Source organism: Corvus kubaryi, unplaced genomic scaffold, assembly GCF_017639235.1.
Source record: "Corvus kubaryi isolate FWS band 111438036 unplaced genomic scaffold, C.kubaryi_AGA036_p1.0 72, whole genome shotgun sequence".
NCBI lineage: Eukaryota > Metazoa > Chordata > Aves > Passeriformes > Corvidae > Corvus > Corvus kubaryi.
The window spans coordinates 3317957-3332666 of NW_024582060.1; the positions used below are offsets into that span (position 1 = coordinate 3317957).

The 14710-nt window shown below is 39.6% G+C and overlaps 1 protein-coding gene across 4 annotated transcripts in view; it reads right to left on the reverse strand.

The window, feature by feature from the left end:
- Positions 1 to 4907: 4907 nt before the first annotated feature.
- Positions 4908 to 14710, reverse strand: part of LMO3 (LIM domain only 3) — a 56462-nt gene continuing 46659 nt past the window's right edge. For all 4 annotated transcript variants that reach the window (XM_042050260.1, XM_042050258.1, XM_042050257.1 and 1 more), the window contains 2 exons: positions 14315 to 14440; positions 4908 to 5540 (listed from right to left, as the gene is read on the reverse strand). In XM_042050260.1, the coding sequence (XP_041906194.1) occupies positions 5435 to 5540; positions 14315 to 14440 (232 nt within the window). In that variant the 3' untranslated portion in view covers positions 4908 to 5434. The remainder of the gene's footprint in view (positions 5541 to 14314; positions 14441 to 14710) is intronic.

Below are 14710 nucleotides of genomic sequence, written 5' to 3' on the forward strand. Positions count from 1 at the left end.
TGTTCCAGTGCTCAATCACCCCTTTTTCGGTGAAAAAATATTTCCAACCTCAACCTCCCCTGGCCCAACCTGAGGCCATTTTCTCTTGTCCTGTTGCTTGTCACTTGGAAGAAAAGATGGACATCCACAGAGGAGGGAGGGCCAATTCATGAGTGTTTTCCCAGGGCTTTGAGGTTTTTAGGTTGGATTAGAGGTCAGTGGGACTAGCTCTGTCCTGTCACCAGGGCCTGCAGTGGAGGCAGGCTGCCCCAAGGCTGCTGCAGAGCGCTGCGGGCTGCAGGAGGTGCGGTGCATTTCTGCAAGTCAGTCTGTGCTCTCACTCTGCATCTTCATTTATGAAACTAATCACACAATTACCTGCAGGCATGTGTTAAATATGACACTGGTCTCTGCAAAATAATGGGCCAATTGCAAACAATGAATAAAGAGAGGCAGCTCCATTTATAACTGCTGTTTCAACAGAGCTGTGTTGTAATCAAAGTGATCTGAGGGTGACTCATTAATTAATTGATGTTCTTTTTTATTATGTGCTATTGAGTTAATGAGTAATTTGTGCTAGATAACTCTCTGAACACACTGATTACGTGAGATATTTTCTGGGGCTTTCATATCAATGACATGCTGAATAGGTGGAAGATGGTATTTGCTTATGTATACTCATTATTAGCAGGTTCAGGATGAATATAAATCAGCAGAAGGGCATTTTAAAAGGTATTAGATACAAGCAGCTCTTACTTTAATGCTTTAAACAGATACTCTTCAGCTTTTAATGCCTTAAATAGTATTAAAATCACTTCCTTTATAATACTTCTATCACCCACAATTGGCAGCTTTTAAAAAGGTGCCTACACAAAGGATTTTTACTGGGAGCATGTTTGTGCTAATGGCCTATTACCTTGCACATATTGTATTTTGGTTTCCTTTTGCAAGATACTGAACAGTAAACAGGTTTGGTCTGCATCATTGGCCTGAAGTAGGAGGAATGTGTTAAGTGAATATGTAATTGGCTTTTTTTATCTGAAGTGGTATTTAAAGGAATAAAAACACTGTTCTTATATACAGTACACACTTTGCTTTGTGTAGTTTGACTTGTTAAAGCTTTTGCTTTATTGAAACCACAACATCTCCAATGCCATAGGAGTTTTTTATTCATTAAACAACAAATGGCTAAATTGATAATTTAGTCTGACAACAGCAGCACAGTGGAAGCTTTCAGAAAAATCAGCTAAATGTATAAAATTATACCCAGCAATCACTACAGACCTTCATTTTTGACAAGATTTGTTCTAGGTACAGATGACTGTAAACTACCTACTGCTGAGAAAATTATAAGAAGCTGCTGCATATTTCGTTGAAAAAAGCCTTTAAAGTACTTTAAAGTCTGTACAGTCGAAACCTTGCCACAGTTCCTGTTTGTTTCTTTTTCCCAGTCTCCCTCCTCACTGACCACTTTTCAATTTATCTTCCCCAAGTCATTTTATGTGTAGGCAATTAGGAACCTTTGAGGGATTGCTGGATGATTTTCCTTTATTTACATTACATGAGCAAAAATTTGAACATTTTGGGAGGATAGGAAAGCATGAAGGTGTGCTTAAAAAAAACCACCAAACAACCCAGAAAATATAAAAACACAATCATGAAATAGATCCACTTTTAGCCCTGGTCACTGTTTCTGCCAAATCCAGGCTGTCTTGATTCATCACCAGTTGTGGCAGACAACAGGCACAGCAGGTTACAGTTGTCAGAGGAGCTTTTTACAGTTAAAACTCAAGGTTTGATAAAATGTATTTTTCCACATGGCTCAAAAACCAGCCATCCAAGAATGGCAGATTTAAAAAAAATCATCATTATTATTATTTTTGTCTGGCTAAACTTTGTGACGTGTACAGATAGAGATAAAATGCCCTAAAGATGGGAGACACAAGTGGAAGCATTCCTGCCTGGCAAATCCACTGAGTAAGGGTCACTATCAGAGTGTTTTGCTGTATGCAAACATCTTGTTGACACACAGAGTGATGGAGAAGGGGAACCAAGGTGGATAACAGAAAAGCAACCCAAAGGAATGGTCTAGGTCTCTGTTAAAATGATCACTAAAGTGACCTGGCAGATAATGTCTCTCCAATATTGACTTATGATGATATACTTTATTGGGGTTATAAGTGTTTCCATTAAATATTTCAGCTCTCAGTCATTATTTTAACAGCCAGGCTAGATGGAAGTTTGAAATACAGGAAAATGTGTAATTGATCTTTGACCTACATCAAATCTAAATTTATTCTGTATCCTCTACACACAAATTTTAGATATGTATTTGAATAAGATAGATGAGCATAAAGTGCTCAAAGCGGTGCCATACCATTGTGCACTGCAAATATATCCATATTTCTTTATCCATGCATCAGTTAAGATTGATAGAATGCTGGGAGTATTTTTTTCCCCATAGCAGGACCACCTTCCTCTTCCATGCTTTGAGCCTATGCCACAAAACACACATATGAGCAACATGGCATGTAGCAATAAGCCACTCTTCCCCCATTCCACTCTCTTCGTTTGCTCCATAAAGAGCTGAGCAGTGGCACTTTGTGGGAATGAGAGATTCCTTTAGCACTTGCAGCACTATTAGTGTGTAGTTGCCATCATCCCCAGCCAAGCCTTCCACAGGCTAAGCTGGTTTTGGTGCTCTCCTGCCTCAGATCTGTGGTTACCTCCTGTGAATGCTCTGCTCCTCCCGGGATGTCCTGGTGCTGCTTGTAACACTTGCATGGTCTCCTGGTTTTCTGAAGAGCCAAAAATGCTTTACAAGAGCACTGTATCCATTAGCCCCGCTTGACAGACGGGGACAACTGAGGCACAGAGAAATTGAGTGACTTGTCCAAGCTTAGAGGGAGTCAAAGACAGAGTCAAGGACCCTTCTTTCCTATTCTCCAGCCTTATTTCTGAACCAGGGATTTCTACCCATTCTGCAGTCTACTGCTGGGAAGCAGAAGAGAGATCTTTCTGATTTCTAATGGAAAGACCCAAGAGAGGCTGGAGGAGAAAATTGAAATTGGGCTCAAAACAAGATAATATGATTCTTCCCTTTCTGTCCATCCTGACCTTCATGGAAAGGACAGCGTGTTTATTGCACTGAAGTAGATCTGTAAGAGCCTAATAGTACCTCTGACACCAACTGCTTCGTTATCCCAAAGACATTAAGGGACTGTGGAAGGGACTGGAAGAGACACTTGTGCTCAAGGTTAGGAAGGAAGATAGTCCACAAAAGAGGGCTAAATTTAATTTGAAAAACTATGTGGAGCTATTTCTTCTAATTAACAAGAACAGCCTGAGGAGTTGTTGCTTTTCTTACTGATCCTGTATGAGTCAAAGTCAAGTTTTGTGAGCCATGCTTATTTTCAAAAGGGTTCACAGCCAGAAAAAAACCCACACTGTAACAACAGTCATTAAAACTAAATATCTAAGTCAAGCCACTGTGCAGTGTGCTCTTACCATACACTTAAGGAATTTCCCCACTGCATTACAAAGTTTCTTCTATCATCCCCAGCAAAAACACGCTGAAACTGCAACAGGACAGGAAGAGCAGGGCAGGACAGCAGTCAGCTTGAGCAGAGACATGGGTTTGTACTCTAAATAAAAACAAGAGCTTAGCTTCATAACAACATAGGGTATAGTGGGTTTCTTAGATTGTTTTTTGTGTTGTTCTTAATACTGTTTTGTTGTTTGTTTGTTTGTTTTTAATACAGGTTGTTTTCCCAGTGAGCTAGATTACAGTGGCAAACAGACATGAATTAAATATGCATTTAACAACTTTTTAAACATTCATCCTGCTTTCCTTTGCCAAACACCTGTAAGCTCTGTCAGGGGCATGAGCACTTAGGGACATCCTGCTGATGCAATAGCTTCATGGCTTTAAAAACAGAGGTCCACCTCTCCTAGAAAACGAACTGATTGCCAACAGGAGCTGTCAGCAGTGATTCCACCTCTGTCAAAAGGATTTTAATTGCCAGTATTGATGGGACAAACCTGTAGGATGTTGGCATGGACAGCAAAGTACCTGTGCAGTTGAGTGTGGTAGCTCTCGCTTGCTATTGCAAAGTTTTGTCCCATCCACATCAGCATTTAAATTACCTTCAGCATTCACTGAGGTGGGTAATTAGCAACCAGTCACTCTCCCAGTGTCAGCTCAGGGTCATTTCTTTAATGTAAATAGACCCTCAGAGGGGGCTGTTTACAGTGCCTTCTACTTTCACTTTTTTCCAGGGTTTGTTGAGGACGAAGCCCCAGAAAACATGAGGGTTAAGCCCTGATTAAAACAAAAAAAAAGGAAAAAAACCCCAAAACCAATGAAAAAAACCAACAAAAAAAAGTAAAAAAAAAAAAAGAAAATAAAAGAAAAGAGAGAGAGGGAGATGAGAGAGAGAGAGACCCCTCAAATTTTAAGAATTTTTAAAAAAGTATATAAACAGAAACCTTCTCCCTTTCCTCCCCCCCCAAATTAATGATTTCAGAAAAATAACATATATATATTTTTATATATATATATATATATAATAAGATACCCAGAGGCACTGGTTTGCATTAGGGCTTAATTTCCAGCTAAATTAAAAATCAAATCCAGGCATTTGGAATGCCTAAGGGGCACAAAAGCAGCACCCAAAATCATTAACTTTTGCACCTTTTATAATATATCTCAAACCAGTCAGATTTGCTTTTCAAAATTTTGTAGTAAAATAAAAGTGCTCTTTGAGGAAAATCCATTCAATTAAACAACAGATGCTTAACCCCTGAAAAATAGAGGCTTATAAGAGAAGTGCTGATAGACCCTTAACCATAGCATCATTAGCAGCAGGTGCTGCTAGTTATTAGTTTCCTAAATAGTTTTAATGTAAACAGTATTCTTAAGCTCTAAGTGTAGCATAATGGTTGGGATTTGCTCTTTAATGCTTTTTACTAGAAAGATACAGCTCATTTAAAATAGCTGGTAGATACAGAAAGCATAAATATACAGTAAGTTTAGACACTGATTGTACTAAATGCAACAATACAAAGAAGCAAACAGGAACACAAATGGTAACACAATAAAACTGTATTACATTTGTGCTTCAAATATTACAATACATTATGTACAATAGTCCAAAATAAACATCTCATGCCAAATGACACAAAAAGAAACAAAAAACCCCAAACAAACCAAAAATCCCAAGAGCAAGCAAAAAGAATCCAGCTGTATATACAGTACCTTTTTAATTAACATTCAACTCTGAACTGGAGCAATTTTCACTACATACAGATGCAGTCCGCCTTTTATTTCACGCAACCATTCTGTCTCCCTATATCTATGCTATTCAGTAGGTTCCTGTGTCATTTCTTATATACATGTTGAGCAAAAAAGATAAAAGAACGTAGTGCTTTTTATTCTTAATGATGTGGCATCCGATCAGCGAACCTGGGGTGCATAACCTTCTTTCATTAAACCCTCCTCATAGTCTGTCTGGCACAGAATCATGTTGTTCTTCAGGAAAAATTTGTCTCCAACACAAAATCTGAAATTAAAAATAATAAAGAGAAAAGAAAAGAAGGAGATAGGTTGAGGATCAATGATGTGACATGGTCATACAGGTGAGGGTCGTAGAGCAAGTGTTGGCTGGACAGTGTCCGCACACAAGTGTGCGCGTGGGAAGACCCAGCAGAGGTGCCACAATTAATCCTGTGCTTTCAACAAAATCTAGTGCATTCAGGCACTTCTGCTTCCCCAGCCAAAGACCTCATTCAAAGCCCACCGTGGGCTGTGGGAGGCCTGGATCAGGTCACCGGCACACAGATAAAAACCCAGTAAATATCCCAGGCTGCTGAGCTGAGTGAAAAGTAGATGTCCTGCTTTTGTGCAAACCAGAAGGAAGACAGGGTGATTGCGTGCAGTGGAAAGCTTGTCTGAGATATGTTATAATTGTCTTGTGTGCCAGTAAGAATTTCTTGTCGTGTTCCAGTTGGATATTTCACTAGATTTGATTTAAGATGATGATTCGGGGAACTGTTTCTAGCACACACACAGCTTTACAAATACTGTGGTGCAAACTAGACACACACAGGCTTGCAGAGAAACCTCTTTTCTTTTTTTCCTGTAGGATTTGATTACAAATTTAGTTACTCAGCTAACTACTCTCTCTTGTGGTATCAGCATACCTACCTCGTTATACCATTACGTGCATCGGAATCATCTGATTGCTGCAAAACGCTACTGAGAGATTTCATTTGCTTTTCTCTGATGAGTAGGACAATCACATAATATTAATGCTCCTGGCTGGCTGACTTCAAACTTCGAGTAAAGTAGGATTTCCCAGCTAAAAAATACGCTTGAATTTAAGAAGGCTCTTCCCTGACACACCCCTCAACCCTCTCCCTTGACAAAGCCAATCTTCTTGAAGATAGTTAGGGAGAAGTGAATGGGGCCAATGCAGAAAAAAAGTTTCCCTAGTGACTGCCTTGGCAGGGTTACATGCCTTTGTTTGTAGTGAACTCTCCAGCTATGAAATATACTGGGAGGCACTGCTTGCCTTACTCCAATTAAAATGAAAGAAAGTAACCTAAATGAACCCCTTAACACTGATGTGAATAAATGAAACCAGTTTCTACCAGCTAATTATGGATCTCGGTACATAAAGTATTGTTTAATGTGTAACGGATTATAATGTCCTTTTTTTATATAATTTCCAAATGGTGACATCTTGGACACAATTAGGGTCAGATATAAATGCTTGTGTTGTTTACGGTAGATTTAACAGCAGAGTAGCTATGGGAATAGCTGTATATGTATTTAATTGTAACAATTTAACCTTCAAATACTGGTGCCTGCTGTAGTTGACCCAGTAAAACTCCATAAATGACACAGGTTGACCCACCTGACCCCTGACAGTGGCCTGTCTTTATCAGATAGTCCATTTCTAATAATGTTCAAGCAGAAATCTTGGTGAATTGTCACAGATTAAATTGTGTATGGAGAGCAGTCCTTTAATGTTTTGTGAAGTTGGAGGTTTAAATGAGTAGCAGTTGGACTGATTTACATTTGTGAAGATTGGAATGCTAGACAAACAGTGAACCCATTTATTTTCCAACTGGGTAGCTTTGGAAATTTATCCTTATGCTAGCTAAATAGATAGAGGGAAAATAGTGTAATAAAAAAGTGGATTGAAAAGAATTAGCTCTGCTCTTAAAGGAAAATTGGTTTGCTTATTTGTGGACTTTTTTTTTCTGTGGGATTACTGCCTGCTGCTGATGATGATTGAAAATAGAGATTATGCAAGGATCCCAAAATCTTTTAAGTTATTTATGGTCTACACTCTTTTACAGAATTTAGAGGTTGCTATTATTCTTCCCACCCCAATCCTGGCATACTAGGCTACTAACAACACAAAATGATTTTGAGTAGCTATGTTGAAATGTAGAATTTGTGCATAAAAGTTGTTCTTTGGTGGTTTTTTTCTAGCTTCCATCTTTTGTATTTTTGTCCATTGACAGCAACGCTGAGAAAAATTCTTCTGCGCACCTTACAAGATTAGGTAAAGGAGTCTTGACTACTGCCAACATGTAAAATTTGCTTTTCCCAAAGAAGTCACATTTAAAATCAACAAAAAACAAACAAAACCCCCCCGAACCCAGTGCACCAGTGGGAGACAAAACCACCTTTGCACCCATCAGAAAGAACTAAGTCTGAACTGAGAACGTTATTCAGCTGTGTATTTCTTTTGTTCCAGGGTAAGACAGACCTTAGCAAACTAATTTGTTTAAAGTATTTAGTAAATGAAGAATACACTGCTGAAGTGCAATTGGCTTGCATGGCAATACGTAACACGTGTGACTTCTTGCAATATTGCTTGCATCAAAATCCTGGCTGAAGGATTTTGTTTCTCAGCCCTCGGAGTGACACAGTTTCAATTAAACTGCACCAGCTACATGGGAGTGTCAGGATGCCTTTCCCAATAAAAAGTGTCAATGCCTTTTGTTTTGCATGTGTTGAGCCAGAAGTGCTCTACCTATGTCTACGTGGCATGTGGCATGTGACAGCTTTATGCATGAGTGGCTTTAAACATACACAGTTCCACAGATCACTTACGTTCCAAGCGTGCAGCTGTCTCGTGGAGAGGCTGCCAGTGGTCTGTCTAGACATGCTTGGCTGTGTGATAACCTGTGGGGTGGGGGTGTGTCTGCATGGGAACACATCCTCTGGATGGTCCTCTGTGCCTTGGGGGAAACCTGTTGCTTGTGATACTGTGGGTTGAAATTCTTCACACTCTTTTCGCATTGTGCAAGCTCGGTGACAAGTATATTTGGCAAAGGCTGATGGTGAGGCTTGTGTGGGACCCTGGGTATTAAATATGTGAATTGTGTGCTCATTAGGTGACAAAGTGGTAAACACCAGCTGAAAAACCTCTAATCCTGGCATGCTGGCTCCCAGGTACAATGAGACAGGGCAAGTAAGCAGATGAAGTAGGATGAATTCTGGCCATTCACACTTTCAACCTTATTTGACTCGCAAAAGCAGATTTCGCCTCTTCTGAAGTGAAAGAGCTTCTGAAGTGAAAGAGCACTAATTCAGATTGGGTTTGCACACTGCAAGATTTAAACCTGGCTCAGCTTTAAAATGGGAGGGTAAATTGAAGCCTAGCCTCCCACTAAGGTTGGGGTTTTTTTACGGAATTGGCATAGGATGTAAATCAGGGCACCATTTGGGCACATATATTAAATGGAGTGGAGGAGCATATTAAGATGCCACTGTGTTAGGAGTATATAATTAGGCAAGATTATTACTCTTCTAGCAGGCAGATGGTAGTCTTCAGCCTTCCCTAAAACCCTCACCCAATTTTTTTAATAGGCATGCAAGATGAACAGGAAAGAATATACAATGGGCTGCATTAACATGCCAGATTGGACTTAGCACCATAAATTGATAATAGTACTTTTGACACGACTGTGACATTAGTAGAATGACCATTATAATTAACCTACATCCTAGAACTCCTGTCATATTTCACAATGGCAAAAGGAAGGCCATTTATATTACAAAATGACCTCTGTTATCACCTTGTTTGGAAGGGGAAGGTGTGCCTAGACTAACCACAAGAAGTATAAAACTTCCATTTTGAGAAGTAGTCCTTTCATTATTCAGAACAGACATTTAAGGAGATCTCACTGCTGTCTGTCATCTTTTCTGATGCACAGGACATGTGTCAAGGTACTGAAGACTTCTTAAGAAAGCAGGAGAAATATTGCTGGGGACGAAGATGGCTGTGTGTGTGCCTCCTCTGGTAAGGTTAGATCTTTGTCACTGTAGAAAGAGACAAAATCTGGAAGCATTTGGTTGATTTCCTGAGGATTAGGACAGCTCAGACTTACCGCGCCCACATCCTTCCCCTCTGCTTTTTGCAGTCAGTGATGTAACTTGGGCTCTGCTTTTCCCCTTCCCTCTCCTTTTAAATGCTGAGCTTCCAGTACAACTCACATTAACGTTAATCTCTGTGCATCACCAAGAGAACAAAGCCACTCTTTTACATCACAGTTCATCAGCCCACACCTGTGGTTTATTAATTCTGGGGTTCTGTCAAGATGTCCATTTCAAAGGCTGGAAAGTGGGAGCTGTGCCTGAGTTTGCGCATTTTCACCAGTACCTTGCAGAATACATAGGCACAGAATCCCAGTTCAACTTGAAATGGCAAACCTCAACTTGCTGTGCCTTTCATGTACTATTTTATTAAAAGCAGGTATGGACAATATGTTAATTTGTATTCTAAATTTTGAGACATCCAATGAAAATAAGCAGCACTCAGGCCGTCAGAGTTAATAAAATGCCCACTCACGCAAAAATCTGATATTGGTGTTTGAAATAAGGATGTCCCTGGCATTGCATTCCCTCTCCCCTGCTTGACAGAGAACAAAGGCAGCATTGTGTGGGCATTTTACAGTTTATACTGGAGGTAAGTGTTTACAACTACATCAGGACAGCAATTTCAGCGAGTGTGTAACCATTTTCAGTCCAGTTTCTATTAAAATAAAGGCTTTCAGATAGAAGGGTAGAACAGCTGATTTAAACACCTCTCAGTGGTAGCAGATGGGGGTTTTAAGCCATACTCTGAGCTGACTTCCAACGGCAGGGAGAAAATATCACAGAAGTAGGGAACAAGCTGCTAAAGATGCCGACAGAGAGTGAGAAGAAGGACACATAAACTCTGGGAAGTGGGAAAGCCGAAGGCAGACTGACATCATTGCTGTAGTCAAAAGTGTCAAGCACAGATACAGCTGAGCCCACTTGCAAGATTTTCCACTCCATTTTCTTAGTCACACACATGCAACCTGACAAAGTGTGAAAGGCAGTGTCTGTTTACAAGTTTATTTTTCCAGTGGTTTCCTTCCCCCCCCCCCCTTTAAATTTTCTGCAGAAATTAAGTATATAGAGGTTACTGTCAGTGTGAAGTGAAGGGCTTCTGAAGAGAAGTTAAATATGTTTACAGAGAAGAAAGGGGAACACTCACACCATTAAGATGACTGTCACTAAGCTCTGCAGGTACTTAGGCGATGGAAAAACTTCAAATTAGGAGTAAGCTGGACAGAGACATGAGAGATAAGAGGATGCTAAAACCTTTAGGCTAGGAGCAGAGCTTAATATTCACCAAATTGCTACAGCTTTAAGCATCAGTATCAAGAAAAACGTGGGGAAAATATCTCAAAAACTGGCTGGCTGGAGCAATTAGATCCTAGAGCTGAATAGCTTTATGAAAGGGAAAATAGGAGACAGTGCCTATTTGACACCAGGGGACCAGGCTTAGTGGCTCAGGAGCTCTCTTTCAGGCCTATGCCTACAGTCTGTCTTCCTGGAATACAGTATGTGAGACAATGCCTTTTTCTCCTCACTCTGAAAAAGTCACATTCAGGAGGCCAAGAAAGGGACAGGCATGTTATGAGTCAGTTCAGAGCTGGAGTTCATGGCCCGAACAAAAGTCTCCTTAAGTGAAGGGAGCCTAATTACCATCCACACCGAGACTTGCACTGGATGGTGAGTTGTAGATACTCAAAAATAATAAAGCAAACAGTGGAGTTGTCCATAAAAGCAGAAAAATCACTGAATCTTCCTTCACAAAGAGCACTAGGCAAAAATGGGCAGGCATCTCTCTGGGCCAGAATCAATCATTTAAAGGGTAGGAATGTGAAGGTCATGCAATAGCAAGACTGAAGAACGGGCTGCCCGAAGGATCAGTGAGATGTGTGTTAATATAAATATTACTTAGCTTGAAAAGCAGAAGGGGCTGGAAGAAACAACCAGGCACAGAACATAAAAAAAAAAAAAGTCAGTGTTGGCAAAGACAAAGTAGAGCAGTCTGAAGAAAACAGTTCCATGAACTGTACTCATGAACATTGCATGCATTCTGAGAGGAAAAAACCTAAATGGTAGATGATAGCTGAAAATGAAGTGAGGAATCAAACAGAGAGCAATACATGCTCTGCAAATCTACTGTAGAGAATGACCCAAAGGTTTTAAAATTTAATGGGGAAAGATGATACGAAATTGGGGAATAAGGCTAAACAGGTCTTGCGATAGCTGGTGAGCCTTGATACACCCACTGCTGATTTTTGGATATTGTTGATGTGTTTGTGAATAAAAATATTCTCTTCAATAAATAAATAAATTCCATATTGGTGGAATTAGTGGCTGGAGTGAAAGGAAAGAGCAAACCTAAAACCCCTGAATAACATTATTTTGTATACAAAGGGGCAGCAGAAACTTAATGAACTGCTGTCTTATAAACACATCCTCACTCAGAATCTGCTGTGTGGTTTTGATTACCTTGAGCAGAGGAAGAAAAAAGGATCCTAAAGGACAACAGAAATTATTAATGACATGGTGACTGACAAGATTTTTCTGTTTAAAAGAAAAGAGGAGAAGGTTTCATAGTAGATCTGAAAACCCCAAAGCTGGGATGGGTCAGGTGTCTAGCAATGTGGGGGTTTACTGTTAGACAAGTAACAAAAAACAAAAGATTCGAAGCTATTAATGAGAAAATATAGTCAGTGGGATGGTTTGCCATAGGAACCACAGAAGAGCTATGCTGGGACATCCATAAAATAGGATTTTTTTGTAAATAAACGAAAATTAATTCTTCAGAGGGCCACTAGTCCTAAATTGTGAGGAAGAAAGGTACCCTACAGGCAAGTCTGCTTTATTAGGCTCCATGAGAGCTATTGCAATAGAATCAGGATTAGGGTCACTTTTGAGAATTTCTGAAATTCTTCGAAACTCCTGGAACCACTCCCTGTTTTCACGAGATGAACTAGACTCTATTTCAGGTAAATTCATTCTTTTGTTCTCACTCTAAGACACCTGTAAGACTATTTCAGCAACTCTTTGCCCAAAATACATGCAAAGTAAAAATCAAATAAAAGATTAGATTGAAGGCTCAGGAATAACGAGGCTGAGAATTATTAAATAACCCAGTTAAGCTCCATTTCAGAAGCATCTAACAGCACTTTTCCGGGGGGATCAGTGGCCCCAGGGAACACTACGACGTGTGTTAGCTGCGAAGTGAAATTGTACATTATTTCACAGTTGTAATGGTAAAAGAGGAATATTAAAAATATTCATAACAGCTGTGCTTTTTTTTTGGCAGGGGGGTGGGGGGAAGAAAAAGAAAGTTCCCTTCCTCAGACCCAAGAGTGTTAACTATGATGAAAATCTTTTGCACTCCGGCTAACAAACATTGTCTGCTTTGCTTGACTGATGAAGATTAGCTGACTTCTTACATTAAAGAAGTTTGTCTTGTATGGGCTGAAGTGACAAGACAATAACTAAGTGCTAATTGTGCATAACCAACACTAAAGATATGCAGCCCCATTATGGCATGTAATAAATGAAGCGAACAACAGAAATATATTAGGCGCTTTAATAATGATACCAGGACGGTGGTTTGGAAAAAAACAGGATGTGAAGGGTTTGGGAAACGAAACCTAGGACACTGTGTGTGTCTCTTAAATGGGTACTGTGGGAGCCTCTGCCTGCCTTGCTCAGAATACAGCTTCTCAGTTCTGTGGCAAGACAAAATTGATATAGGACTTTAAATAGCATTAGAACCTATAATTACTTTGCATTATTATATAGTTTAAGCAGTGGTTATTACTTGCCTGGTATTTTAATTTCCCATGTAACATGATGAAAAAGGTCAATTTGGCTTTTTTTAAAGAGCGTAATTGTAGTGTGCTACACTTATTAGCAGCTGTACATTTTATGGTTCTTTAGGGATGTTTGATTTTTAAATGACTACAGTGCTAAAAAATAATACTCTGTAGGACAAGGTGAGTTAGAAAAGCTTATTTAGAGCTGTGTCTAGCTTTGTTGTGTCAGGCTATTATCTTCCTAATTTTTCATTGCTTCCCTAAAAATGTACATCTTGCGTTTCATCCCAACTGAAGAAATTAAAAAAAATATGAATGCTATAAGCCGCTAAATAGGATCACGTAATAACTGAAAAATAACTGAAAATAATAGGGACATCAAGGAGTGGACATAATTGGCTCTCTCACTTCCCAGACCTCATGGAAGTCAGTGGCAAAGCTGCTATCAGCTCTGGTGGAGTCAGAAATGGGGCTCTCGGTGAAATCTCTGATGGGATTCAGCCACCACTCTGAATATAGCTGGTATAAACTTGGCTCTATTCACCTCTGAAATAATCAGTTGTTACAATTTTACCATTTTGGACATTTGTTCTCCAACTGTGCCATATAGATGATGCTTCAGATTCAGGTTTGGATCCTTGGTATTTTTATAACCTACGGTTTGGATATGGAAATAAAAACAGGACTGTAAGAGCTTCAATGCTGCTGCAGAGGAAATGGTGGGAACAACATCTTTTAAATTTAAATGATTACAGTTCTGGCAACAGGAAGAAACAATGTGTACTTTAAAAGAAATACATGTGATAAAAATGAAGAATTAAAGTGAAATTAATGCAATAATGACAAATGGTACTGCTTTGCTCTTCTGCAGAAAAGGATCTCAAAGACCTTTATAAATATTAATTAATTAAACCTGACAGACAGCCTTTTGAAGGAGAGGAAGTAACATTATTCTTTTTTATTGATGCGGGATTTGAGGCACAAAAAGTTTTCTAGCCAAGGTCATGAAAGATGTTCTGTATCAGTCCCAGGAAAAGTATCCAGGTCTTACTCTCTGCCTTGGGGTTCTGCTACTGGTAAATGTTTCCTCGTTGGAATGTACGCCCGCGTCAGTGCCGAGCTAGCACTTAGCTTATGGAACAGACCCAAGAAATTCTCTTACCTCTGATTACAAAGCTGACATGCAAAACAGTCCAGGTGATAAACATTGTCCTTTGCTCTCATCACCATCTCAAAAGCAGGTATGAGCTTACTGCAGGCAGCACAGTTTCCTGTAACGCCAAATAACCTGGAGATACAGAAAGAAATATATTCCTGATTCACTTTTTTTTTTTTTTTAATTTATTATTTTTTTTCCCCCCCAGTCTTGTCTTTGACTGACTTCCCAACACACCTCCTTTTGGAAAGGTTGGCCTTTGGTGGTTCAACTCTGCCCAATTACAGCACAAAGACACAGCCTTGCTGAAGAGGTCTTTATGACAGACTAATATTGCACCCATTGTGATGTTATTATTTTTTTCTGCAGGTTATACTGACCTTTCTTGATAAAAGAAACATC